We start from the raw sequence: 27,534 nt of genomic DNA on the forward strand, positions 1-27,534 counted from the left end.
CAGCCTAGAAATCACCACTTCTGAAAGATTGGTTTCCTCATGGAGACTAATGAGTCATTTTCCAAAGTTTCTGGGAGTTTTTGCTAAGAATCTTTATGTATATCATGGTATACAGGAGGTTTTTTTTATTGCACAGACAGTTGAGGTGATAAAACGCACAGGCACTAAATTACAATTAATTCTGTAACCCAGAGGTCAGGAGGCTCTCTGCCTTCAAAATTCATGTGCAGTTGGCTTGAACCCCATGTGGAGTGGGGAACATCAAGCATCTTGTTTTCTCTGCCCCTTTTCCTGATCACCCATGGTCGCAGGCTCCCACTGTCGTGGAATTTGTTTTGTACATGGATCCTTTCAGCAGCCAGCAAATTTGCTCCCTGTTCTGCACTTCTTCATCTCTAATGTGAAATTCAACCCTATTCCATATTTTACACACACACACACTCACACATAAACACACACACTACATCCACCTAAGGTCTTTATTTCTATATTGGACTTTACTGAAAATTGGGAACATAAGGAAATTTTAGTTGAGGTAAAACCAGCAACTTAAAATAGAATATTTAGCATCTCTGAGTTTAAAATATTTCTTGCCCATTATCCCACTCTTTTGCCTCCTATCCCATGGCTTCGTCAGCCGTGTGCTGGTAAATATTTCACAACTCACTCTAAAAAAAGCCTTGATTTGTAACATTTCCAATTTCCATGGTATAAATACTCCCACTGCAGCTGACTTCAGCCTACCAACTGGGCGTTACTGAATGTGGGGCTTCGACAAGATGTGCCTGGTTGGCTCTTGCAGTTGCGGGTGAGTGGGCTCCCACACTCCCCTAGCTTAGCCCTCCTTCTCCTTTTTTGGAAATACCCTTCTTCCCTGATCCTTCACATTTTCTAATAAGGGAAAATAAGACTTCCCTTTGAACTGCCCTCTCCATCAAGACCCTGCCTGTGGGCCTTGTTTTCAGACGCAAATTGTCCATTGCATTCTATTTCTAAATAAAGATAACACCTTCCCTAATAGGAATTGTGATGCTCTTAAGATAATACATTTTAACCTGGGAATAAATAATTTGTAATCAGCCATGAATTCTGGTTCACCCTTTCCGAGTTACTGAACTCTTAACAGTTCTCTGGCTTTTGAATTCTAGTAACAGTTTTTAAAAAGCTGCATACAACTTTTCTCTGTTTTTAAAACAGTGCTCTCTTCAAGACTGCAAAATTCTCGAGGCTAAGGCCTGTATCTTATGCATCTTTTGGTTCCCTATAGTGTCTTGAGTAATAAATTTATATGCTTGATATTCAGTAATTAATTGTTGAATTGGATTTAAAATCTTTAGACATATATCAAGTGCCTACTGTCCACACTCTCCTTGGTGTTTGGTGGGAACTCACCGAGAAGATACTTGGTAAATGTTTATTGCTTTATCTTTGAAACAACATTTATCAAGTATCTCCTATATAAAGGCACCGTGTTAGTAACTCTAATCAAAGAAATATAACCCATGGTCTTTGCTTTTGTAAAGAAGTGAAAATAGGGAAGAGAGATGGGACATACACACAAGAGAATAATGTGTGTACTTCCCACTTGATCGTTTCCAAATGAGTGTGATGAACACTATTTCCAGGAGTTTGAAAGAGGGAAAAATGGCTCTGGGTCTCTAGGTTTTACCAAGTAGATAAGATTTCAGCTTGAAAAAAATAGAACTAACTGAGTAGGAGAGAGGAAGAAGGGAACATTCTCAGCAGACAGTAGTGTGAAAGGTGTGGAGGTGAGGAAGTATTGACTTGTTTAGGGGGCAGAGGTGGTTGGGTTAGACTGGAGTGGAGGTCTTGAGCAGGCAGTTTGGAGTAAATGACATGAGGACACCAGAGGTCTGTGATGTGGAGGAGACCAGGGGCCCAGTCTTGAATTCCAAGCTGAGATGTAATATGAAGGCTGAGCAGTGAGAGAAAGGAGGAGGTTGTGGTATCAGAATTGGGTGACAGTTTTATGCTGATGTCACAGGAGGCAAGAAACATTGAAGGGTTGCAGTGACAACTAGTAACATGTCAGAAGGCAGTCCAGAGAGGCACTGAAAGAACCTGGAGCAAAGTTTTTGATTAAATGACTATTTTTTATTGATTGTTAGCCCTTGGCAACTGTTTTGTACTAGAGTAGCTTAAAAGCCAGTGAAGAACTATGGACTGTCTTCTGTAGCCTTGGGTTGGAAGGGGGAATTCATGACACAGTTTTGATCAGGAGAAGGACATGATCAGATGTATCTGGTAGGCGTGTCAGGAACAGAGTGAGATGGGAGTGGGATCTTATCAGCATAGTAGGACTGGAAACGCAACTAGGGTGTTGGCAGAAGCACTGAAAAGGGGCAATTAATGCATCATACAGAGGAAGGAATGATAGCCCCATAGGCAGAGTTTGCCTGACCTTCCCGAACTAAACTGGGGTCAGTGAGTGGGAAGAGAGAAAAGTCGTAATCAGGAAATAGCAAACAACGATGCTTTCTGACAAATCAAAGAGCGGCAGATCACACTGTTAAGTCTCTACAGTTGCACTAGTGTCTTCCAGGGGAAGCTTTAAGACCTCTTTATGATCAACTGGTCTGGCTTCACTTTAGAACTGCCAGCATCCTGAAAGATTTATTACTCTCAACATATCCGGCATTCCTGGGAAGGGTACTGATGGTTCTGTATTTGTATGACTGAAGGGTTGATTTATGAGCGGTTCTTTTTCCCATCTGGCTTGTTTGTGTTCACAGTGTTCGTTGTTTCTGAAAATACATGTCCATTATTATCACCACAGCTTTTTCATATGGTCAGATTGGTTTGATAAACTGAACCAGAGGCAGCCTGAACAGGTGGCCATGTACAGCAACCTCACAGTCAAGCCCAGAGGAGACTAACCTTACACAGATATGGGGAAATGTTTCCTCCAAGGGGCAAAGAGCTCCAGTGACTCCCTAATGCCTACTTTGATATTATATGGCACCAGGGACATTAGAGCCCAAGGTGTCTTAGGCAAGAGCCAAAGTATGCAACTCAATAGACAAGCTGTTTTCTCTTCATCATTAAAAATATTCTCCTGACTTCCTATGTTTTATTTTTATGTTATTGTCACATCCTGTTTCCTTCTAACTTACCTTCTTTTTATTTCTTTAAAATTGGTACACTCTTGAGATTCCTAAGATAGTAGTTAAAGGAAAAGAGAGAGTAAGATGAGTATAATGTTGAGGATAAATTGGATTTTCTTTTTCTGTGTTTTAGATATGTATCATCTTCATCCAAGTTTGTACTTCACTCCCTGCTTCCACAATTTACCCATCTCTGTTCTCTGTAAAGTCACTAGATGTTTTCAAAACATAAGTGAGGTACAGGCCCTGCCCTGTTCAAAACTCTTCAATCACTTATCATGCAGAGAATCAAATCCCAAGTCTCCACTCTGGTCTACAGGCCACCATTCGCACCTACCTCCCAACCCTCTTCTCCTCTCTCCCTAAGCTCCTGCCACACAAGCTGTTCCCTGAACACACCAAGAACCCAGGATTGCTCCTGGCACCACGTGACCTTTGTAGTCAAGGTCCCCTCAGCAGTTTTCACGTCTCTCTCCATCATATCATTCCCAAATCTTCTCTTGAAGGTTTTCTCCTCAGAGAAGTCCCTCCTGACCACAGTTTCAAAAATAGTATTTTGTCAGTACCTTTTATCTCTTTTCATACTGTGTATATCTTCATGTATCACTTAAATTTAGCTAACCTTATATCCCAATGGAGATAACCTCCAAGAGGGCTTGGTGCAGAAGAGGAGCTCAATATACATGCTGAATGAACGCATGCATTTGATGATTTGATTTCTTCTTGTAATTTCCTAATTGAAAGTCTTGCTGGATTATATTCAAAATAAGCCATGTACAATATATAGTTACCAATTGACTAATGTTGTTAAATACATGTCTGTAAAATCGACAGTGTCCATTCATTGTGGATAAGAAAATGAACAGTTGATGCATTGTGGAATTCACCTCCTGGTTTGTTTGACATTCCTCAGAGTGTTAGAGAAATCAGGAGTGTTTTTGTTTTGTCTTTCTTTTAAACCATACTTGACCATGGGAACAAAAGGATGAATTCAATTTTTTAAAACTCTTCTGTGTCTATCCTATTTTTTAAAATGTGTTTGCGTCTGATAAAGTAAGCCACATCTCATGAACGGCCATTGTTTTGAAAAGTCGCTTGATGTGATTTACTAGCTTCTTGGTCCCCTGCACATGTGAACTGGCTTACACACAGACGCATGCATCTCTACCACTGTGTTGTCTAAACATTGACTTATAACACGTTACCAATATGAAGCAGAAATTTTGGATCTCGGCAAGTTGATGATTTTTCTCTAAAATTTTAATTTTGTAAGTAAAACAAATGGTTTAATTTAGAATCTCTTTTTTTTTCTTGTCTTTAAAGATAGAAGTCCTTATAGATTTAGGATTCTTTTCCGAAGCCTTTCATGAGATATCCCAGATTTTTTATGGAAAAAACATGCCTTCTTCAGTACCCGCTGGCTGTAAAGCTACTGGAAGAATGAAGGTAAGCCTGCCAATTTGATTCAAAGCCGTTTTTAACCTTTTGAAGGTCCTTTTGAAGGCTACATTCCTAAAATCTAGGGAATGCTTCCAAAAAAGGTATTTACAAGTCTCTGGTACTGCAGACTTCTTTGTTAAGGCTGATTAGAGCTAACATCAGACATACACAAGGTTTCCTTTGTCTGAAATGGAAGAAGGGTGGGTGTCATGACGGGGAGGGGAGCGTGGTCTTGGCGTAGGTTTTTACTGTGGAATTTTGACTTTGTGTTATCATGGACAGTCTCAGTAGACACATTGATCAGCCACTATCTCTTAGACTTTTGGATCTGAGCTTATAATTTCTAGTTAATAGTCTTAGTCACAATGGCCTCTCTTCATGTTTTATTTGGATATTTTGATTTATATACTTTATACCAAAGAGTTAAGCATGAGTTCACATTTCTTCTGATTTTTGTGAGGAGAGAATGTTCCTCTATTTTGTCTAGTCTTTTTTGACTTAGGGAGAGAGTTTTACCTGGCTTGCTTAATTTGTATTTGTAAATTGCATGACTGAAGCATCGTTGAAAATGAATATTTTATATTTAAATCAGAGTGAGCTCTTATTGTCTCTGCTTTGGTTTTTGTGGTGATCTGGGAACCCCTGGGTGATCTTGCTTGGGGCAGATGCTTGGACCCTCATCCAAGGGCCAGCAATAAAGGAAATAGGAGGAAGCAACAAGTCAATTCCCTGGGAGAGACCGTATGTGTAAGGAGTGAGACTGGCAGACACGATACATGCTGGTGGGATTCAAATTCAGAGGACCTAAAAGAAACTGCGGAATAGTTATGTCTTGAAAACTACTTGCATAGGCAGACATATTTACATATAATGCATACATTACTTCAATGTATACCCCTAAAATGTTGCTGCTTTTTTCTTAATATGACTGCTACAGTGTTATAATTTATCGTAATGAGGTAAGTGTTAAGTTATCTACAGAAAATCCAAAGAGGGACGTTCAGTAGACGATCGGATACGTGTGTGTATGTCTATACATCTACAGTTGACCCTCTGTATCCGTGGGTTCCACATCTGTGGATTCAACCAACCATGGATTGAAAATATTTGGAAAAAAAATTCCAGAGAATTCCAAAAGGCAAAACTTAAATTTGCATGCTAGCAATTATTTACATAACATTTACATCATATTAGGCATTATAAGTAATCTAGAAATGATTTAAAGTATATGGAGGGTGCGCCTAAGTTATATGCAAATACTGTGCCATTTTATATGAGGGACTTGAGCATTGCAGATTTTGGTATGGGGGGTGGGGAATCCTGAAACCAATCCCTCACAGTTACCAAGGGACGACTGTATATTTATCTATCTAGCTATCTATTTGGGAGTCAGTCATGTTTTTTGGTTCATTTTCTATAGCACAAACGATTTCATCTTGTTACCTGGGTTAAATTAGCAGTATTTTCTTGCTTGCTTCTCAAGCAACAGCCTTTCCCTGTTGTAAAATGGTTTGCATTTTGTTATTTAAATTATATTTTAATTCATTTAAAAATATTTATTGAGTGCTGACTGAATACAGGCGCACTATTCCAGACATGGGGATAGAGCAGTAGAAAGATAAATGGAGTTATTGCCTTCCTGGAGGCATGTTACTATTGGACAGTCCAGTGAGGAAGACAAATAATAAACACATTAAGCACATAACTAGATGTCAGATGGTGACATGCTCTGATGGACAATCAAGCTGAGTTGAGGGGACAGGAAGTGACCAGAGCGGTGGGTAGCTGTTCTATTGAGGGTGGTTTGGGAAGTCTCTCTAATAAGGGAGTGAAAGTTTTGAGGGAACAACCTTCCAAATAGGAGGCAGTGCAAGGGCAAAGGCCTGCAAGATGTGGTTGAGGAAAACCAGGAAGGCCACGTGAGGCTGGATTAGAGAGGAGGAGGAGGAAGAGAGGGCAGGACCCAGGAGCCAGATCATGTCGGACCGCCCAGGGCTGGGTGAGGACTGGAGTTTACTCTAAATGAGATGGGAGACCTTGTAGAGCTTTGAACAGAGGAGTGATGGGACAGGAAGTAAATTTCAAAGAACCACTTTGCTTGCTGTTTGGGGAATGGGCTGTGGATGAGCTTGGGTATAAATAGGGAGACCAGGGAGAAGGCCTTTGCCAATGACCTGAGTGAGATGTGACAGTGGTCGGGGTAACAGTGGTGGGAGGAGTGAAAAGTGGTAAAATTCTGGGCACATGGCAAAGGTAGAGCTGACAGCATTTGCTAATGATGGTTGAGATGTGGAATGTAAGAGGAAGAAGTCAGACCTGACTACAGAGTGTTCAACGTGAGCAGCTGGTAGGAAAGAGTTTTCATTGACTGAGATGGGGAGTCCCGCTGCCCCAAGGCAGGGGTAGAGCGTGTTAAGTGTGAGATTCCTAGTGGACAAGCAGGTGGAGATACAGCCTAGGTAGGTGCAGAGAGTATATGTTCTGGAATTCAGGGGAGAGGCTGAAGCTGCAGGTAAATTTGGGAGCATCGGCAGAAATTTAAAGTCATGGGGCTCCGGGAGAGCAGCTGGGGACCAAGGCAGATAATGAAAAGTAGAAGGCAGAGGACTGAAACTTGGGGCCCTCCACATTTAGGGTCTGGAAGACAAGAAGGAAAGGGAAGCCCGTTGGGTAGAATAGGAAACAAGAGAGAGTTTTCAATGGTTACTGCTTTCACCAAAACAAATAGACAAGTGGTCTGAAACTCATTTTTACAGGTAAATTCCAAACTTCATTTTTTATCAGCTAGTTTTCGTAAGACAAAAGTGTGGGGGAACTGTTTCCCGATGGACTATGACTTCAAATTTTGTGTTCTCAAAGTTAATTTGCAGCTTTTCCAGCTTCAGTTGGGAATTTAAAAAGTGTAATTAAAAGAGGAAGTGCGTTCAGGGTTTATAATTAAAATAGGTGCCAATGTTATTAGGCTGCAGGCTAGTTATTTAAAGACAGGATTCATGAGTTAAATTTCAGTTGTAAAAGCAGTTACCAGAAAAGTCTTACAGATTATGATTGAACTTTTCACGGGCTTTTAAAAAAATTCTATTTTTTTTAAACATACTCATATTGGGATTCTGCTCTCATCACCAAATCTGAAGTCTCATCATTAACCCTCTTCAAATTATATCACCAAAGGTCTCTCCCTGGATTCAGTTACTCACTTTTCAATGTGTTAAAGGAAATAAAGAATATCTTCAAAAAAAGGAATGTTTTTAGACACTTACCAACACTTTCTTCTGATAAGAGCAATATGTGATGTCTTGATTTAGGGGTTCCTCAAAAGCAGATCCTGAGACAAAGATTTGGGAACAATTAGTGTGTTTGGGAGATGATTCCAGGAAGAACAGTGAGTGAGTGGGAAAGTCAGACAGGGAGACGAGGAAAACCACTCCACAGAGCATTAATGAGATCCCCACCATGGGCAGGTGGGGCCTGCAGAGAGACAGTCTCTTGCCCCTCATTGGTAGGGGTTGCTCCCTGCACTTGCAGCCTCTCCTGAAACTCTCCTGTGGCCACAGAATGCCCTCAGGCAAAGAGGTGCAGGTGCTTGAAGTAGGATACCATGCACATGTGAGTGACCTGTTCATGGAAGATGCTGGTGACTTCCAGGTGACCAAGAGGATGGGGATGGGGTATTAGTATTGACATCTAAGAATGGGCATCTTTTAAAAAGGGCAGCTGTACCAGAAGGGATGCACCCTCATAACGATACAACAATGTTCTGTGACAAATGAATGGTTTCTAATGCAATATTATATTTAGAGCCAAACATATTAACAGGTAATTCACAAACAAGGGAAGAACCACAAAAAGCATCATTGTGAAGAGTAATATAATTTACCTCAAACTGGCAAAAACATTTTTAAGTGCTAATACGCAATGCTATTGAAAGTGCAGTAATCCTGGCATTTTCATACAACATGGGTGGAAGGTAGATTGAGCTATCCCTTTTCGGTTTTCTCAATATAGTCTTATCTTATGACCCAACACTTCTGCTTCCAGGAATCTATCCAAAGGTGATAATCAGAAATACCAGCAAAATAGTCACTAATATTATTTAAACCAGGGCTGAATGGTGGGGTGAGGATGAGAAGTGGTCTTCTTAGATGTCTAACAACAGGAAAGAGGTTAAGTTATTATGCTACATTCATAGGATAGAACGTTACTGAGCTATTAGACGAGGTTTACAAATAACTTAATGGTGTGGGAAAATAATTATGATGTAACATTTAGTGAAAAGGAATCCAAATACATATACAAAATTTTAAAATACATCAAAAAGAAATTGGTAGTAAAGACACCTAGATATTAACATTGACAACCTAAAGATGTTGATTTTTGCTTTCTTCTTTATACTATACTTGTCTTTTCTGACTAGAGCATGTATTACTTTTATAATAAAAATTATATTTAAGATAGTTTTAGAACACATTAACAGTTTCATCTAAAGGAGCACTCAATACTCTTGTTTCTAATGTTAACATTTTGTATATTGGCAGGTATTTCAATCATTTGACTCGGGAAAACCTCTTACTAGTAAAGAAAATATGCAGGTAAGGATAACGATATTTTATAAACATTGGATATTTAGTGTGGATAATTTTTGAGTCATTTCAATCTTTTTGGTATGTATAATCTTTGTTTTTGAATATCTGCTGTGTAATATGCTCTTCTATGTCTGGTAATGGAGTCTGATCTCCAAATATTGAGGCCAGAGATACGGTTGGACCCAAACTGATCTGGTTTTCAGATGGAGCAAATATCAGTTACTGCTCCTCAATTTTCAATTGCACATGCATATTCAGTTTGCTTATCTAGCCATGCCAAGTATCTAATATCTATCTTAGTTACCTAGTAACTTTGATCATCAGTAAAGGATTTTGTGATAGCCCACCTGTTCAATACTGCTTTTACTCGGATCCATTGCCCCAGTCTGAGACTGCCTCTCAGCCAGTGTATGGAAGGTTTTCTTTTTCAATTTTTTTGGGGGTTAATAATTGACATATAACATTGTGTAAGTTTAAGGTGTACAATGCATTGATTTGATACATTTATATATTACAGTATGATGACCATCCTAGCATTAGCTAAAGGAAGGTTTTCATATGACATTTTTATAAGCAGTTCCTCTGATTTCCCCACTATTTTTTACAGAGGACCAGACCGCCCATCCCAATAAGTTTATTCTTGTCATTAATGGAATGATTGGGTTTTAAATTTTTGGTGACCTAAAAGCATTTAAATTTTATCAAGTCATTTAAAAAAATCTTAGAGTCCCAGCAGTTTGTCCACTAGGAAGTGTTGGAGTGGAAGAGTGGTAGGGCAGCCATTGTTAAGGGGGTTACAGAGGGGCAAGGGGTTCACACAGGCAGGCGATGGTTAATGCATATAGACAGGTACACATAGTTTTTGGTTTTTTTAAATGCTCAGAAACAGCATTCTGTTTCACTAAGTAAAGTATTAATTTTTATGAAATAACTTTGAGAGACATTTCCTCAAAATTGCTTCATTATTTTCCTCCATAATTTTGATAGGAATTTATCTACCTTTTATTAAATGTAATCTTATTACGTTTCTATTATTGTTAATTTTATTCCACAAACTTCACTTTTAATTATGCTTCAGATGATTCATTGTTTTTGCCTTAAAATTTGTTTTAATTTATAAGCAAGTTGCCTGGAATGAAAGAACTGGTATTTGGAAGATACAAATACATATTCATCTTTCATTTTAGTGTTCTGAGACCTTGGGATGCTTCGGAATATTTATTTCTTTCCAGTCATAAATGCCAGGGCATCCTAAAAACACTTCTTTTGGTTTTGGTTATAAAAGTGGTCTTGGGTATAAAAGGAATGTTTGTCCGATCTTTTTTTTTTTTTAAACAGAAAGAGACTGACAGTACTGTATAATGGAAAACCGATTTCTATTAGCTAATTAATTAAAACAGAACTGTTGGTCTGCTTAAGACGCTTCAGATAACACTTCATATTTTCTGTATAGAGGGAGAGGACGGAGTGTTGGATAGCATTACTAATTAATCTTCTTTTGATCCTCAAGAGTTTGTGTGTAATTGTCAGGGCTCATTAAATCACTGTTTGCTGTGGATAGAAAAGAGAAACCTTCTCCTACACACACCTCCCGCCCCCAACCAGTCTGAAGTTTCTTTTCTAGATGGAGAATGTCAACCATTTCCTGAGTACGATCATTTGTTCCCAGGTCAGGCTCAGAGTTGCTCCACGTCTGGCTGTTTTGCAGGTATTGCTTTCCACCCTTTAGAAGGGCTTAAGGAAGGAGAACGAACAACAGCAGCAGACCTCCCCACTGCGAGCATTGCCTCATACTCTCCCAGACAATGAGGTTTTTCTTTTTTTAGTTCACGTAAGGCAAATAATTTACCTTTTTTTTTTTTAGAATACATAGCCCCAGCATCTGCCTTTTATATTAATTCAACAAATATTTAATAAGAGCCTATTGCGTGCAAGGTACTCTTCTTGCACTGTCAGATAAATACATCAGTTAATCAACAAAACAAATTCTAAGCCCTCAGGGAGCTTATATTTTAGTGGGCAAGACTAGTAATAAACATATATATGTACACGTTATAAATGAGTCAATTATATAGTATGTTAGGAAGTGAACCATGCTGTAGGGGAAAATGAACCCAGCAGCTCATAAAGGGGATTGGGAGCATGGGGCTAGACTGGGGTTGTAATTTTGAATGGGACAGTCAGCTTAGTCCTCACTGAGGTGACATTGGTGAACAGACCTGAAGCAGGTTGAGGTGCAAGTCCTATGAAATCTGGAGAAAGAATAATCTAAGAACAGGCTACAGTGAGTGCAAAGGCCCTGGGGCAGTATTGCCTAGCTTAGTGAGGGACATCTTGGCCAGTGTGGCTAGAGTTGTGTGAATGATGGGAGAGCAGTTGGAGACAAGGTCAGAGAGGTAACAGGGTAGATGGTGGTGGTGTGCTCAGATAGAGAAGGGCCTTGTAGGGCTTTTGTCACCTAGGCTCCTACTCTGAACAAAAGGAGGAGCCACTGGAGGGTTTAGGGCAGAGGTGTGGCCTGATCTACTTGTGTTTTAAAGGGATCACTTTAGCTAATCCATTGAGTCTACTGTGTGCCAGGTACTATCAATCAAACACATTAGTTAACCAATAATACAGACAGACTCTCAGTCCTCATAGAGCTTATACTGTGTGTGTGTGTGTGTGTGTGTGTTTGTGTGTTTGTGTGGGAGATTAGGAATACAGTTTTGGACATGTTGAGTTTGAGATGTCTGTTAGACATCCAAGTGGAAGAATTGAGTCAGAAGTTGATCATATGAGTCTTGAGTTAGAAGAGAAGTTGGAACTAGAGACAAAAACTTGGGATTTAATCAGCATTTAGATGAGATTAAAACCATGAGCCTGATTAAGATCATCGAAGGGGAGAGAATGAGGAGATGGAAGAGGATGGAGCCCTGGGACACTCCAATATTTAGAGGTATAGGAAAAGAGGAGGAACCAGCAAAGAAGACGGAAAAGGAATAGTGGATATAATAGGAAAGAAACCAAGGGAGTGTGGTGGCTTGAAAGCCAAGAGAAGAAGCATTTTTAGAACAGGGAATGATTAGTAGTGTCAAATTTTGCTGAGAAATGTACTACCATAATTCACAAAGTCTTAAACATGCATTTTTAAAAACATTTAACAGCTCTGCAATCAGAATGCATTTTACAGTTGTGAGCATGTGAAAGTTTAATTGGCATATAAAATAATGGTGTCTTAGATTAAAGTAACATGGCATACGAAGGCTGAGAATTAACCATTAGATTTAGCCAAGTGTAGGCCATTGGTGACCTTGACCAAAGGGTTTCAATGTAAGGATGGAGTAGGTTTAAAAGCAAATGAAAGGAGAGAGATTGGAATATTGACAACCTTGTAGGTTGTTGCTGTTAGGGGAAGTGAGAATTAGGGTAGTAACTGGAGGAGGAAGTCAGGGTATAGAGAGTTTTTGGTTTTTAAAATGGCAGTGAAGACAGCATGGCTGTGTGCTGATGGGAATGTCTCTGTAGAAAGGGAACATTTTTTTTTTTAAATTGAAGTATAGCTGATTTATAATTTTGTGTTAATTTCTGCTGTACAGCAAAATGATTCAGTTATACATATGTATATATATACATTCTTTTTCATATTCTTTTACATTATGGTTTATCATAGGATACTGAATTTAGTTCTCTGTGCTATACAATAGGACTTTGTTGTTTATCCATTCCATATATAATAGTTTATGTCTGCTAACCCCAAACTCCCAGTGCATCCCTCCCCCACCTTCTCCCCTTGGCAAACCACAAGTCTGTTCTCTGTGTCTGTGAGTCTGTTTCTGTTTCATAGGTAAGTTCATTTGTGTCATACTTTAGATTCCACATGTAAGTGATATCATATGGTATTTGTTAGAAAGGGAACACTTATGATGTAGGAGAGAATGGCTGAGTATACCAGTGGGGAAAGGACTGATGGCCTAAGTGGTGGCACCAGCCTTGGCAAGCAGGAAGGAAGGCAGGGCAGTGAGGCAGATGCTTGGGTAGGTGGGAGAGGTGGAGCTGTGAGGTCTGTGGGCACTACTCTGACTGCTTCAGTTTTCTCATTTAAGTATAGGAAGCAAGGTTACTAGCTGGGAGGGGCATTGGGGAGAAAGTGTTAGAATTTAGAAACAAGAAGAGCATGAAATGGTTGTGTAGGAGGGAGCAAGAGTGAATGGACTGGGCAAATGTAGGATGATGACCAGGTGGCACTGAGGTTTGGTCAGGAACTTAAAGTGGTGCCACTTAGCATGATTGCCAAGGAAGTGTGCATGCAAGGGAGGGGACCAGGAAGTGGAGGGAGTCCTCAAGGTGGGGATTCTCATGATTGACACAGATTCTAAGTTGCGAAGGGGTTTGCTTATCCTCCCGTCCTTCCCCTTTTTGCCATCCTGCGAGCTCTAATTCACTCGAGCTAAAGCAGAGCGGCCAGCATGCATGGCTGATGAGCTTTTTCAGTTGCTCCATTTTGATAAGGTGTCCCCTCCTCGCTGTCGGCACTGGGTTCACTCTCCCTGTGTGGCAGGGCTGGCCTCATGGGGCAGGTAACCAACTGGTGGGAAATGGCAGGAGCCCTGTGGACCTGCTGGCATCGTTGTGACGCCTCTCTCAATGGACCTGCCGATTATGTTCCCTCATGTCTATCCCTGAATTCCTTCATCCTACACCAAATGAGGACTGCAGAAGGGGACTGAAGCTAATAATATCTGAAAACAGTATTTTACTACTTTGCCTTTTTTTAAAATTTTTTTTAGGCACTTGATGATTTAATAAACAAAGGCTTGCCTCTAATCCTGGTTACAGTCGGTCAGCAACATCTCTTAAATAAGTTTGCCTTTGTTAAAGCATACTTTTTAATAAATGTGGCTGCAACAATAAACTGTGTCCCAGAACATATAATGAAACCAGTCTGCCATGGACTTATTGATGAGAAAAACAGACCAAACCTCCCAAACTTGAAAGGTAATCTTTTGTTCTATTTTTTTTTTTTTGCTTATTTCTCTTTCTATTCCCTTTCCCCACCTATTCCCCACTCTACCCCCAATAATCCATATGAACATTCTAGTAGATACTCTTTCATGGTTTTCTCAGAGCTCACTTACTGACACACATATGTGCTTATGTCTAGGTACCTGCCTATCCATATCCACCAATATATCTGCATATTTGTCCACTTTTTTACATTATATACAGTTGACCCTTGAACAACACAGGTTTGAATTGCACAGGTCCGCTTATACACCAGTATTTTTCAATAGTGAATATTACAGTGCTGCACAATCTGTGGTTGGTTGAATCTGCAGGTGCTGAACTGTGGATACAGAGGACCGTCTATACCAAGCGCCAACTATAAATTATACATGGATTTTCACCTGCATGGAGGGTCAGTGTCCCTAACCCCCATGTTGATCAAGGGTCAGCTGCACATACAAAATAGGATTTGTCATTTATTTAAGAAATGATGTATTTTACATTTTTCTGCCTCTTGCATTTCTTATGTAAAAAACTTTGCTAAGCCACTCCAAGTCAGCTGCTTTGCTTTGGTCCCCTAAACTGACTGTGTGGTGTTTTATGCTGTGAACAGCCCATGGTTTATTCAACCATTCCCCTGTTGTGCGTTCACTTTGTTTCTAGGGAACAGTGCAGAAGTACTACGTATCCATACTATAGTGTATATTTCTATAGGATAAGATACCCGTGGATGGGATTTATGGCCCGTATATACATATATAAAACTATATACGTATTTTTCAAATGAATTAATGTTGCCTTAAAAATAGTTGTTTTTTTGTTGTTTTTTTTTTACCACTAAGTATGATGTTAACTGTGAGTTTTTCATAGTTGTCCTTTATCAGCTAGAAGAATTTCTCTTCTATTCCTAGGTTGTTGAGTGATTTTATCATGAAAAGGTGTTGGATTTTATTAAATGATTTTCCTGTGTCTATTAAGATGATTATATGGTTTTTGTTTTTTATTCTATCCATAGGCATGTATTATATTAGTTGATTTTTGCGTGTTTAACCAACCTTGCTTTCTTGGGATAAATCCCACTTGGTCGTCGTATACAATTCTTTTTATATGTTGCTGGATTGTTTGCTAGGATTTTGTTGAAGAGTTTTGCATGCATATTCATAAGATATATTGTGTAGTTTTCTTACGGTGTCTTTGTCTAGTTTTGGTATCAGAATAATATTGGCCTCTGTTTTAAAGAGTAAGTTTTATTGTTATTCAGGTGTGGTGAGGCCAACAGACCAGGAGATGGCTGCCACTGAAAACAGAGTTTGTTATTTCCAGCTCCCAAGAGGGCGGGGCATGCTACAACATGGGAGGACCACACAGGGGTGGGGGTCACTCAGGAGGCAGAGAGAGCAGGAGAAAGAGGTGGATCAACCTCTTGCCAGGATTTCTCATGTTCTGGTGCTCATCCTAGCGTTCCTCCGTTTCTATCCTTGCCTGTCTCTCACTTTCCCTTAGAGGAGAAAACCTAGTCCCAGATCTTTCTTCTGGGCCCTCCCTCATACTCAGCTGACCCTCTAGCTCCAGAGTCTCCTAATTTAGGAGAAGAGCCAGGCAAATTGAAGTTGGAAGAAGGAAGGAAGTCAGGTGTGTTCAGTTCCATGTTATTCTGGACTCCCTCTTCCACTTGACAAACTTAGTCTCTTTAGGTGGGTAATTTGTGCATTAATTCCTCGTCAAATAATGACTTGTAGTTTTTCTCCCTCCTGTAGTCTAGAAGCCAGGCTTACTATAGCAGACAAAATTTGTGATCTAAATTCTCTCAATGCTGCCTCACTCAGAATGAGGGGCAGCTTTGGATTGTGGGTAGGAATTTTGAGATATTTGAGGATTGTAGTTTGCGCTGTTCCAAATGGTCTCACTCTCTGCTGTTAGAGGGAGGGGCATGAACTGACACTTCCAAGGAGGTCTTGGAGCAAACCAGCAGAACTGACACTTCCAAGGAGATCTTATCGAGATATTATAAATATCTGGAAGACGCAAAAATATTGGGTTGGCCAAAAAATTCGTTCGGGATTTTCCTAACAGCTTACGAAAAACCTGAACGAACTTTCTGGCCAACCCAATTCTTTGAGGACCTTAAGGGGTCCTGGGATCCCAGGTGAGGAACCACTATTTTATATCAGTAGCCGATAACTTGAATGGCATCACCAAGCACCCAAAAGATCCTTTCAGAATTTAAGAATCAGCCTCAGTCTTCTAATGTCTGATATTTAGGGACCATTTGATATAGCACTGTGTTTCTAATTATCATTGTGGTTGTTTTTTAAACATTAAAATTCCCAACTAATGATGAGTTTTGTAAATTAGAATTAATATTTAAGCTAACCACAGATATCCTTAGTTCTTCCAAAATGTTGTGTCTTATAGAGGTGTGTTTAAAGGATGAGGGAGGCTTACTTTGTCCGCTTACAAAAATGAACGAGGACTTTGCACTTAGCACACTAAAGGTAAGTTTAAAAAAATTTTCAAATCATAGTGAATCCGTTACCAGAAAGCCCACTGTTAGGCCCTGGACAGGTCAACTTTCAGGACCGTGCTTACTCACGTAGCTTTTCTTGCCTAAGCATGGGCTGGGGCCAGGGATGGGGTCTACTCCCCATGAGAAAAGCAGATGCCGAGAGGTGTCAGACTTTGACCTTTTAACTCGATTAAGTTGGAAATAAGATTTATTATCTGATGGGATTTGAGCATTCCATGCCCTGTTTGGTGTTTCCTAATAATAATAGTGATAACAACAGGAACAACAACAGTACCATTTATTCAGTGCTTACTACATGACAGGCACTTTGCATGATTATTTAATTCTCACAACTCTGTGATGTACATATTAATCATTTTTGAACTGTATTTTGCTGAACCATGAATAAACTGAGGCTTAGACAGTAAGAAATTCACTAATGCCATACAACTAATAAAATACAGATCACGTTCTTAACCATTATACTAAATTACCCTAGTTCTTATATAGTATTTACTGCTCTATACAAACAAGGTTTTAGAGACCTGTTCCTTGAAAGATTGGTTGGTCCCTTTCTTTTTTGCCATGTTGCTATTTAGTATTGCTATTGCTATTTAGTATTGATTGTCAACTGTAAAATCTCATTATCTTTACATTACCAGTTAGGTGACCATAGTTTAATTTGAAATACGGTTGATCCTCATTATTCACAGATTCAGTATTTGCTAATTTGCTTATCTGCTAAAATTTAATTGTAACTCCCAAATCAGTACTCTTCGCTCTTTGGTGGTCATTTGGGGACAGGCACAGAGCATAGATAACTTTGAGTTGCCTGATATGCACATTCCCAGCTGAGTTGAACAAGGCAATGCTGACTTTTTCTTTCCACTTTCATACTATAAACAAGTGTCCTTTTCATTTATTGCCAAGCTTTTTGCATTTTTGTGGGGTCTTTTGTTGATCTTTTCACTATTTGAAATGGCCCCTAAAGCGTAGTGCTGAAGAGCTGTCTAGTAATCCTAAGTGCAAGGAGGCTGTGATGTGCCTTTTGGAGAAAATATGTGTGTTAGACAAGCTTCAATCAGGCATGCGTTGTAGAGTTACTGGCTGTGAGTTCAAGGTTAATGAATCTCCACTGTATATTCAATAAGGTGTCTTTAAACATAAACACACATTAAACAAGGTTATGTACTGATCAGCTGACAGAAATGGTGTGACCAGAGGCTCGTAGGAACCTATCCCTGTATTTCCCTAGGAGCAATGCTTCAGTATTCGCTGACTCAGTGTTTGCAGCAACTTTCTAGAACACAGCTACTACGAATAAGCAAGTATGGGCATCGGCTGTGCATGCAATAAGGGGTCACTGTCCTACACACTTACTCTTGCCATTACTTCCCTTTTCGTCCCCTGTTGTCTTTTTCCTGTTCACTGAGCTCTCTTCTCTGATGATTTTGTTCAGATTTCCTTTTTGGTCTTCCATTCATTGTTACTTTTCAGTACATGAAAAATATTTGATGAATAAGAATGAGACATGATGTGTATTATTTCTGAACTTGGGTGATTGTGTGTTGTTCTTTCTTTAGTCAGTTTTACTGACAGACGCTGAAGACGGGCTCAGCTTCCTTGTGTCAGACACGGAGCATCCAGGCCATAAGAACCTCTCTCAGTGTTCGGCTGGCGAGCTAGAGATTGTGGTGGAGGTCAGGCTGCAGCTGGCTGCGGTCGCCCTGCAGAGACACCGGGCAGCATACAGGCGAGTCTCTGCATCACAGGTTCTTCCTCACTCTCATTTGTTAAAATATACCTAAATTTTATGTAAGTTTTATAAATTCCTAGATTAATAGAGCAGACTTGCTTTTTATTATTCAGGAGAGTTTTCACACATTACTACATTTAAAACTATAATTCTCAACAAATTAATTGGTTTATTAAAGCACATAGCTAGGATGTTTTATGTGAAACATAAAGAAATTCACAGAGGGCTTCCCTGGTGGCGCAGTGCTTGAGAATCTGCCTGCCAATGCAGGGGACACAGGTTCGAGCCCTGGTCTGGGAAGATCCCACATGCCACGGAGCAACTGGGCCCGTGAGCCACAATTACTGAGCCTGCGCGTCTGGAGCCTGTGCTCCGCAACAAGAGAGGCCGCGATAGTGAGAGGCCCGCGCACCGCGATGAAGAGTGGCCCCCGCTTGCCGCAACTAGAGAAAGCCCTCGCACAGAAATGAAGACCCAACACAGCCAAAAATAAATAAATAAAATTTTAAAAAAATTAAAAAAAAACAAAAAACCCAAAAAAAACCAAATTCACAGAGTTCTCCTTTTTAATTAATAATTTATTTTTAAAAGGCAGAACCTAAATTCCTTATAGCTTTTTTACAAATAACACCTATGGAGTGTTTTCTCCCTAGACAACCAATAAAAATATTAAAAACAAGCTCTATTTTGAAAAAGTAACATCTGCTGAATTCTGCTGTGCTCAACCACTTAATTAACTATTGTAGGTGGCTCATTTTTAAAATGTGATGCAATTGCTAATGTCAGATCTTTCTTTTCATTTGTTCATTGATTCATTCATATATAGTGACCAGTATCTGCTAACTGCCTCACTGTTTGGCTCTGATCTAGACACCGAGGAGACAAAGATGAATAGAATATAGTTTCTGTATTCATAAGCTCATAGACATATAAACACTTGCATAGTTCAAAATACTTCTCAGTGATTTTTTTTTCAGTGATTTTTTAATATTGAATAATATAGAAATATACTTTCAAGAACTTCCCATATCATTTATGATAAACACCTCTGTCATGAGAACACTTTCAATAGTGATTCTTTGAATAATGAGCAAATTTCTTATCTTACCATTCATTAATTCATTCAAAAAGTAATTTGGGGGCACCTACGATATTCTAGGCATGGTCCTAAGTTCTGTATCCTAATACTGATATACACAGTATACACAAAATATATAAAAATATTGACAAAAATCCTACCCTCATGGAGTTTATATTCTAATAGATAATAAACAGGCTGACAATAAACTGTAAACCTAACAAGTAAGTAAATTATATAGTGTGGCCAAAGATAAGCGTTATGGAGAATATGAGGAGTAGAGGCAGGGGGAGGAGGAGGGGTTATCCTGTTAAAACTGTGCAGTTGTAATAAAGAGAATGACTCCATTTAGATGTTGGTTAACTGACTGCTTTCAAGCTCCGCCACTCCCCCGTCTCCTCTGCCCCACACCTGGGCAAGCAGAGAAGAAAGCCTAGTTGCCCCCTCCTTTGGTGCTGGTGGGACGTTTAAATCACACCGACCTGGCCCACACGTGGGAACCCTTACCCCAGCGCCACCCATTAACTACTATAAAGCCCAGCCAGTCTCCTTTCTCTTTTCTCTCAAGACATTTTCAACCTGTTTGGGTGGCTGCCCTGCTCTTCCTGGATAGTTTCACTATGGGAGTAATCAACCTTTTCACACTCTCTTGATGTGTGTGGCATCAACCTTGACATCTGAACCAAATTTTGGGTGTTGAGGGTAGGCTTTATTGATGAGGTGACATCTGAACAAATAAACATGGGGGCCCATGCAAATACCTGTAGATGGAGTGTTGCAGGCCATGGGAACATGCCTGATGCATGTTTGAGGGACAGCACAGGGTCTCTTGTGGCTAGAATGGAGCGAGCGAGAGTTTTAAGAGAGATGTTCAAAGAGGTCATCCTTGATGGGGGAGGCAGATTATATAGGACCTTCTGGCTTCTGGCCAGGGTGAAGACTTCTGCTTTTACTCTGAGGGAAGTAAGGAGTCATTGTATTGTTTCAAGCAGAGGAATGACATCATCTGATTTTCACTTCAAAGGGATAACCCTGGTTGTTAGGTTGAGAATTGACTGTAAGAGGAAAAGGGTTTGAAAGCAGGGAGATCAGCTGGGGAAGCTGCTATAATAAGAAGAAAGGTGGGGCTTCCCTGGTGGCGCAGTGGTTGAGAGTCTGCCTGCCAATGCAGGGGACACGGGTTCGAGCCCCGGTCTGGGAAGATTCCACATGCCGCGGAGCAACTGAGCCTGTGAGCCACAACTGCTGAGCCTGCGCGTCTGGAGCCTGTGCTCCGCAGCAAGAGAGGCCGCGATAGTGAGAGGCCCGCGCACCGCGATGAAGAGTGGCCCCCGCTCGCCGCAACTAGAGAAAGCCCTCGCACAGAAACGAAGACCCAACACAGCCAAAAATAAATAAATAAATAAATTTAAATTAAAAAAAAAAAAATTCACAGGGTTTCCTTCAAACTTAAAAAAAAAAAAAAGAAGAAAGGTGTTAGTGGCTCTGACCAGGGCCGTAGCACTAGAGGTAGTGATAAGTCGGATTCTGGGTATATTTTGAAAGTAGAGCCATTAGAATTTGCTGATGGATTGGCTGTAGAGTGGTGAGAAAAAGAGAAGAATTACAAAAGAAGTTGTCCCTAACCACAGTGGGGAAGATTGTGGCGGTGCAGCTTATTTAGGGGAAAGATCTGAAGTTAGATTTTGGACGCGTTTAGATTATGTCCCTTTGAGGTGCAATTGAAAATGTCAAATATTCTTGGAGTCTTTAGAATATAGATAGTATTTCAATCCTTTATAATGAATGAGATTCCTTAGGGAATGTGAGTAGATGAAAGAAAGAGAAGGACCAAGGACTGAGGGTTGGGTTTGGTTGGAGACTGGGGAGAAAATGAGGAACCAGCAGAGGAGACTGAGAAGAAATGACCAGTAAATATAAGAAAACCAAGAGATTATGAGATCCTGAAAGCCAAGTGAAGAAAGTGTATCAGGGAGAATGGAGTGATCAACTCTGCCAAAAGCTCCAGATAGATGGAGATGAGAATAGAGAATTGACCATTGGATGATTTAGCAACATGGAGGTCACTGGTGACCTCGACAGGAGTAATTTTAGAAGGCAGTGGGGGAAAGAGCATATTTAGAGTGGTTTTATGAGAAAATGGGAGGAGAGAAATTGGAGCCTGCAAGTAAAGATGATTCCTTTGAGGAGTTTTACAGTAAAGGGGAGTAGAGGAATAGGATGTCAGCAGCTGGTAGAAGTAGGGTCAAGACAAATTTTCTTGAGATGGGAGCAGCGATGATGTATTATATGCTAATGAAAGTGACCCCAGTAGAGAGGGCAAATTTGATGCTCTGACGTAATTGGTAAACAGTAGGGTAGGATCCCAGTCCAGTCTTCTTTGTTTCTCTAATACAGAATGAAACTGTCCCCTAGCTTGGGATTCCACAGTGGTCTCTGGGGACCAGCAAGGAAACTGCTGCCTGCCCTGGATGGAAAAAGAGTAACCCAAGAGGAATCAGTTTCTTCAGATCAATGCTATTGGAAGTTGCGGGGTCCAAACTGGCACTGACAATGAAATGCAGAAACCCTGAGAAATTAACCTTGAAACTGGTCCTGACATCACAGAGCTGGAGCAGAGGCAAAACCAAAACTGTCCCATAGAGATTACCTAGGAAATGCAGGACTCTCATGGAAAATAACTGCCGGTAAAGGTAGCACAGAGTCAAATATTATAAACCAAATGAAGAAAGAGCCACAAAAGAGAGTTAGCAGGCACAACAAATGGCAGCTTCACAGCCCAAGAAATAAACTGTTGAAAGATGTGAAGGATGGAAGAGAATGAGACAAGATAAAAAAGGAACAGATGAATTTAGAAAAAAAAAAACTAAATAGAAATTTTAGAAATGAAAAATATAATTACTGAATGAAAAGAAGAAATGATCAAATTAGATGGAAACAAATTTTTTTTTCTCTCCTTAACTTTCTCATTATACTAAAATTCCGTGTTTTAAGTTCTATGCATTAGATTCAGAATTTGGAAAGGGAGTTAATTTTTTAGACGGCCATTCTCTTTAAACAGGAGAAGCCCTCTTGTAGCCTTTGCAAAGGGGAAATCAATTCAGCAGAAATCCCCCTTTGCTTTTGCTTAGATTGGAAACAGAGAATTGTCTCATCAGTGGGAGCCTTGACTGAAGGCTATTCCATGATTAACCACATCTAAATTTGATTTTATGCTAGAGACAGTATAGGTTTTGGGGAATTTAAAATTTCTGTGGTTTCTAAGCAGCGATGAAAGTCCATAAAGTCTGTTTGGAGCAGTGATTCTCCAAGTGTGGTCTTCAGACCTATGGGCGTTCCTGAAACTCAGGGAGGTCTGTAAGATCAGAACTATTTTTATAGTAGTTTATAACATAGTAAACTATGTTTATAATAGTTTATAAAACTAAGAGGTTGCTTGCCTTTTTCACTGTGTTGTTATTTGCACTGATGCTGAAAAAGCAACAGAGGTAAAACTTCCGGTAGCTCACCATGAATCAAAGCAGTGACACCAAACCGAACTAGTAGTCATTCTGTTCTTCACTGCTGAACGCTTGCAATTAAAAAAAAAAAAGCCAGATTTACTTAAGAATGCCTTTGATGAAACAGTAGAATCTGTTACATTTATAAATACCTATTCTTGAATGTAGTTTTAATATTCCGTGGGAATATATTAAGTGGGAAAGATACCTAAAGCACTTCTGCTGCCTATCACAGTCTGATGGTTGTCTTGAGGAACAGCACACATGTGGATGAATTGAGAGCTGAACAAGCTGTTTTTTTCATGGAACAACATTTTTATTTGAAAAAACAACTGGCAAACCATGATTATGCAGACTTGGGTATTTGACAGGCATTCTGCTGAAAATGAGCAAAACGAACATGCCACTTCTAGGAAAACAACTAATAGTTTTTGTTGCCAATGACAAAATCTAAACTTTCATAGAAAAATTGGATTTTTGGAAAATTTGTATTTGCCATCATGAGCTTGACAGTTTTCTAATGCTTAATTTTTTTTGATGAGACTGGTGGTGATATTAATGAGCATCGTTTTTTAAAAACTGTGTAATGAAATGCTTCAACATTAAGGGGATCTGTTTAACCCAGGGAGCTAATGTTTTCCAAATGGCCAGTGCATGATGTTCCAAAATCCTGGTTAACAAGATAGACCGATAGATTTTCGTGTAACAGAGTAGGAAAAGTTCATCAGTGTATGGTAGTAGATTCCACATAGCAACAAACTTCTAAGAAACTATCATTTGTCACATGTTGGTATAGTATCAAGGAAGAATATTCACAATTATTTGAAGAGGCTCTTAAAATACTCCTCCCACGTTCAATAACTGTCTGTGTGAGACCTAGTCTTCTTCATACGCTTCAACCAAAACATTATGTCACAACAGACTGAATATAGAAGCAGATATGAAAGTCTTCTATTAAGCAGATTTTCTCTTTTTAAGCCAGATGTTAAAGAGATTTGCAAAAATGCAAAAACAATGGAATCCTTCTCACTATTTTTTTGTTTTTGAAAATATAGTTATTTTCCATAAAAATACATTATTTATATTAAATATAATGGGTTTATGATTTTTATTTTTAAATGAATTAATAAATGTTAATGAAGTTAAGCATTTCTCAGTTTAATTTCCAATATGGTAAATATTGATAGAGCTCTTTGGGGTTTCTTAATAATTTTTAACGATGTAAATGGGTGCTGAGAGTAAAAAAACTTGAGACCCACTCCTTTAGAGTATTGTCACATTTGTAGCTATCTTTAAGAATACAATGGTAAAAAAAAAAAGAATACAATGGTAGTTGATTGATGGTTAAAATAGGCTTAGTATAATAATACACTGTTTTCCCCACTGAAGTTTGAAGACAGAAGGAACTTTTACTATACTGTTTCCTATAGAAATAAATGATTTGAATATACAATATATAAATGTATATTTAGAAAATGTTTATATATCTAACTATATATTCTATATATAATTATATGTATTGAATATATATGTGTGTGTGTATATATATATACATATATATATATAAAACTATATGACTATATGATTTCCTATGGAGGCACATAGAACTCCTTTCTCCAAACTGTGTCCCAGAGAGGAATAGCAGCCCTAGAAAATATTTCTTGTCACTTACCTTCATTCTTTCCCCAGCTCTCTACATGTCTTATACCCTTTTAGTGTGGAGGATATGAGTGATTTTTTTTTTTTAAGGGAGAAAGAAGGAAGTGAGAAACTACACATTACAAAATGGCACAGAAAGGAGTGTTGTAATAGAACTTTAATTTGAAGACCAGATAGATGTATGCAAATAATGTGCAAGTATACCAGAATTGCCCCGATTTTAAATCCATAGGCTTGGCCCTTGGGACAAAACCTGCAGAAACTTTGATGTTGCTGGCTTTTTCAGCAGAGCTGTCACTTGGGGAAGCCTACTGTCAGGATGAATGAGTTTTAGTAGGTGAACTTTACCCTCCATGAGCTTGTGTCTGGGCGCTGCTGAGAGTGTTGGACAGTCCCTTTCCCAGATGCTGGTTAGCTTGACATTTCATGATACTTCTCATAAAATTATGTGTCAAGGAAATTGAAAGGCACATTCCCTAGGGTGACAGGTAGAGTGAGCCGCATAGATTTTATGAGAACAAACTGACCATTTTTGTCATGAATGTTAATAAGAAATGAATGGGATCAGAGTTATTCAAACTGTATTTCTACTTCTTTCAGGGCTGCCTCTCTATTTCAGAATCCTGTCTTTTTTTTTTTGAAGTGTTCCTTCCGATTCTCCTTTCTATTTAATATATTGTCTAAATGGAATAACATTTGAGCCTTTTTATTTTGTGTCAGAATGAAACCTCCTCCTGCTGGGATTTTGACTGTTTGTAGTGGGTAGTCCTCCTACACTTCCTGTCTTCCTAGTGCAGAGGAGGAAGTAGAAGTTTTCCATTGTGCAGCTAAGCAGTACCAGCTGGATTAGGACATACAGTATGCTTATATTTTATTCATTAAGTTTTGGGGTTAGCAAGATTCCAAACCTCATTTCCCTTGAAATCAGAATTTGGGCTTCAGGTCAGAAGAGTGGGATGGGCATCGTTTTCTCCTTTCAGGGCCCTCCAGTTGTCATCCTGTGCTAACCTCGGAAGCTACTCAGTAAACGAGGTGCCTTAGAAACATGTATGTATCCTTCAGGGAGGAAAGGTGTGGGGGAAAAGAGATTCCGTACCTGGACACACACCTCATCAGCATTATGTTTTTTGTTGCTGTTTTCTTGCTTCCTTGTTTAGTTTTATTAAAAAAAAAAAAACTAGTAAGTTTAGATAATCACAAACCATACTTTAGAAATTATTCTACAAGTATCTAAAGCATTTTAAGGACTCAGTAAAATCTTCGGAGATTGAAATTCAATAATGGCTGAAAGGTTTTGATGCTGGTTAACAACTTAGAAAAAAAATCAATTTAGTCCCTGCATATTCCCTGTCCAACTTTATATACTACTAATGGTAACGGCTACGATGCATTGAGAGCCGTCTATTTGCCAAGCACTCCTCTTTGTTAAGAGTACCCTGCTCTCAATAGAATGTCAACTCCGTGAGGCCAGGGACTGTATCCATAGCCCCTAGATTTGTTCCTGGCCAATAGCAGGTGCTCAGTACATATTTCTGAGCAAATGAAAGACTAAATACCTTATTTAATATCCTTATAATAATCCCGTTTCATGAAGTCTGCTAAGTAGAATGCAAGGCAAAAGGTATTAAACTGGACAAAGAGGGCCTTTTATATCGTAAAAGGTGCAGTAGACAATAACCATATGGTAATACAAATGTGGCAATGAGTAACACTGTGCCAGTATAAACAAAGCCGAAGCTTGTTAGAACTGTGAAAAGAAAGAGGCCACGTTGTAGCTTAATGATTAAGGGTGCTGCAGGCTCAGGGGCCAGTGGCCTGGGCTCTGATCCTACCTCCTCTTGCTAGCTGAGTCACCTTAGGCAAGTCACATAACATTTGTGGGCCTCAGTTAACTTATCTATAAAATAGGGATGATAATAGTACATACCTTGTAGGTTTGTGGTACGGATTAAGTGAATTAATTCACAATAAGCATTTAACACAGCCCCTGAGAGGTGGTGAGTACAGTAAATACCAGTTATCATTTTTTTGAAATAAAGGTTGAGGGGAAAAAAGAGGGAGAAAATATCTTTCAATACAATGTGTAGACACATACAAAAAAGGCTTTAAAAATGTAATTAAGAGTTGAGCATATGTACATACTCTGGGAGCCTACACACAGAGACTACCTTCTTACAAGCATCCTTGGACCCAGATGAATCTGGTCATCTTCTTGGCTAGAAACCTCACTAACTGACCCAAAGGAGGTGGTGTATTGACCATAATCCAGGGATGCGGGCAGCTTCTGGAACAGTACAGCGGAAGTGTCGTGATCTGATTTACATCCTGAAGAGAGATCACTGTGGTCTCTTCGTAGAGACCAGGACTCCAGGGGCTGGCCAGCAAGCTCCCGTGGATGTCTGGAGATGTTGGTGGTTTGGATGAAGGCGTTAGCAGTGGATGAGGTGCGGAGGCGAGGAGCTGCTGGCTAGTATCCAGATCTTGAAGTTGAAGCTGACAGAGCTTGTTGATGGATTGAACAGAGAGTGTGACGCAGAGGGGCGGCGGTGATGATACTGGGCCCTCTATGTGGGTTAGAGGACAGGGCAGAGGAGTAGGTTTGGTGGAGGAGGTGGAAGGAAGAGGCTCTGCTTTTAACCTATCCTAGTTTCCTGCCACAACATAGTACCCAAGACTGGGTGGCTTAAAACAACAGAATGTTATTGTCTCACAGTTCTGGAGGCTGAAAGTCCAAAATCAAGGTGTCGGCAGGACCCTGCTCTTTTTTTTTTTAATTAATTAATTTATGGCTGTGTTGGGTCTTCGTTTCTGTGCGAGGGCTTTCTCTAGTTGCGGCAAGCGGGGGCCACTCTTCATCGCGGTGCGCGGGCCTCTCACTATCGCGGCCTCTCTTGTTGCGGA

The 27,534-nt window shown here is 39.7% G+C and overlaps 1 protein-coding gene across 1 annotated transcript in view; it reads left to right on the forward strand.

Moving 5' to 3' along the window:
* The window catches only part of CFAP54 (cilia and flagella associated protein 54), a 298,821-nt gene that overhangs the window by 178,230 nt on the left and 93,057 nt on the right, over positions 1–27,534 (forward strand). The window contains 5 exon segments of the mRNA XM_036865998.1: positions 4,449–4,571; positions 9,101–9,154; positions 13,918–14,125; positions 16,550–16,629; positions 18,224–18,393. Of these exon segments, the coding sequence (XP_036721893.1) occupies positions 4,449–4,571; positions 9,101–9,154; positions 13,918–14,125; positions 16,550–16,629; positions 18,224–18,393 (635 nt within the window).

This window comes from Balaenoptera musculus, chromosome 10 (genome assembly GCF_009873245.2).
Source record: "Balaenoptera musculus isolate JJ_BM4_2016_0621 chromosome 10, mBalMus1.pri.v3, whole genome shotgun sequence".
NCBI classification, from domain to species: domain Eukaryota; kingdom Metazoa; phylum Chordata; class Mammalia; order Artiodactyla; family Balaenopteridae; genus Balaenoptera; species Balaenoptera musculus.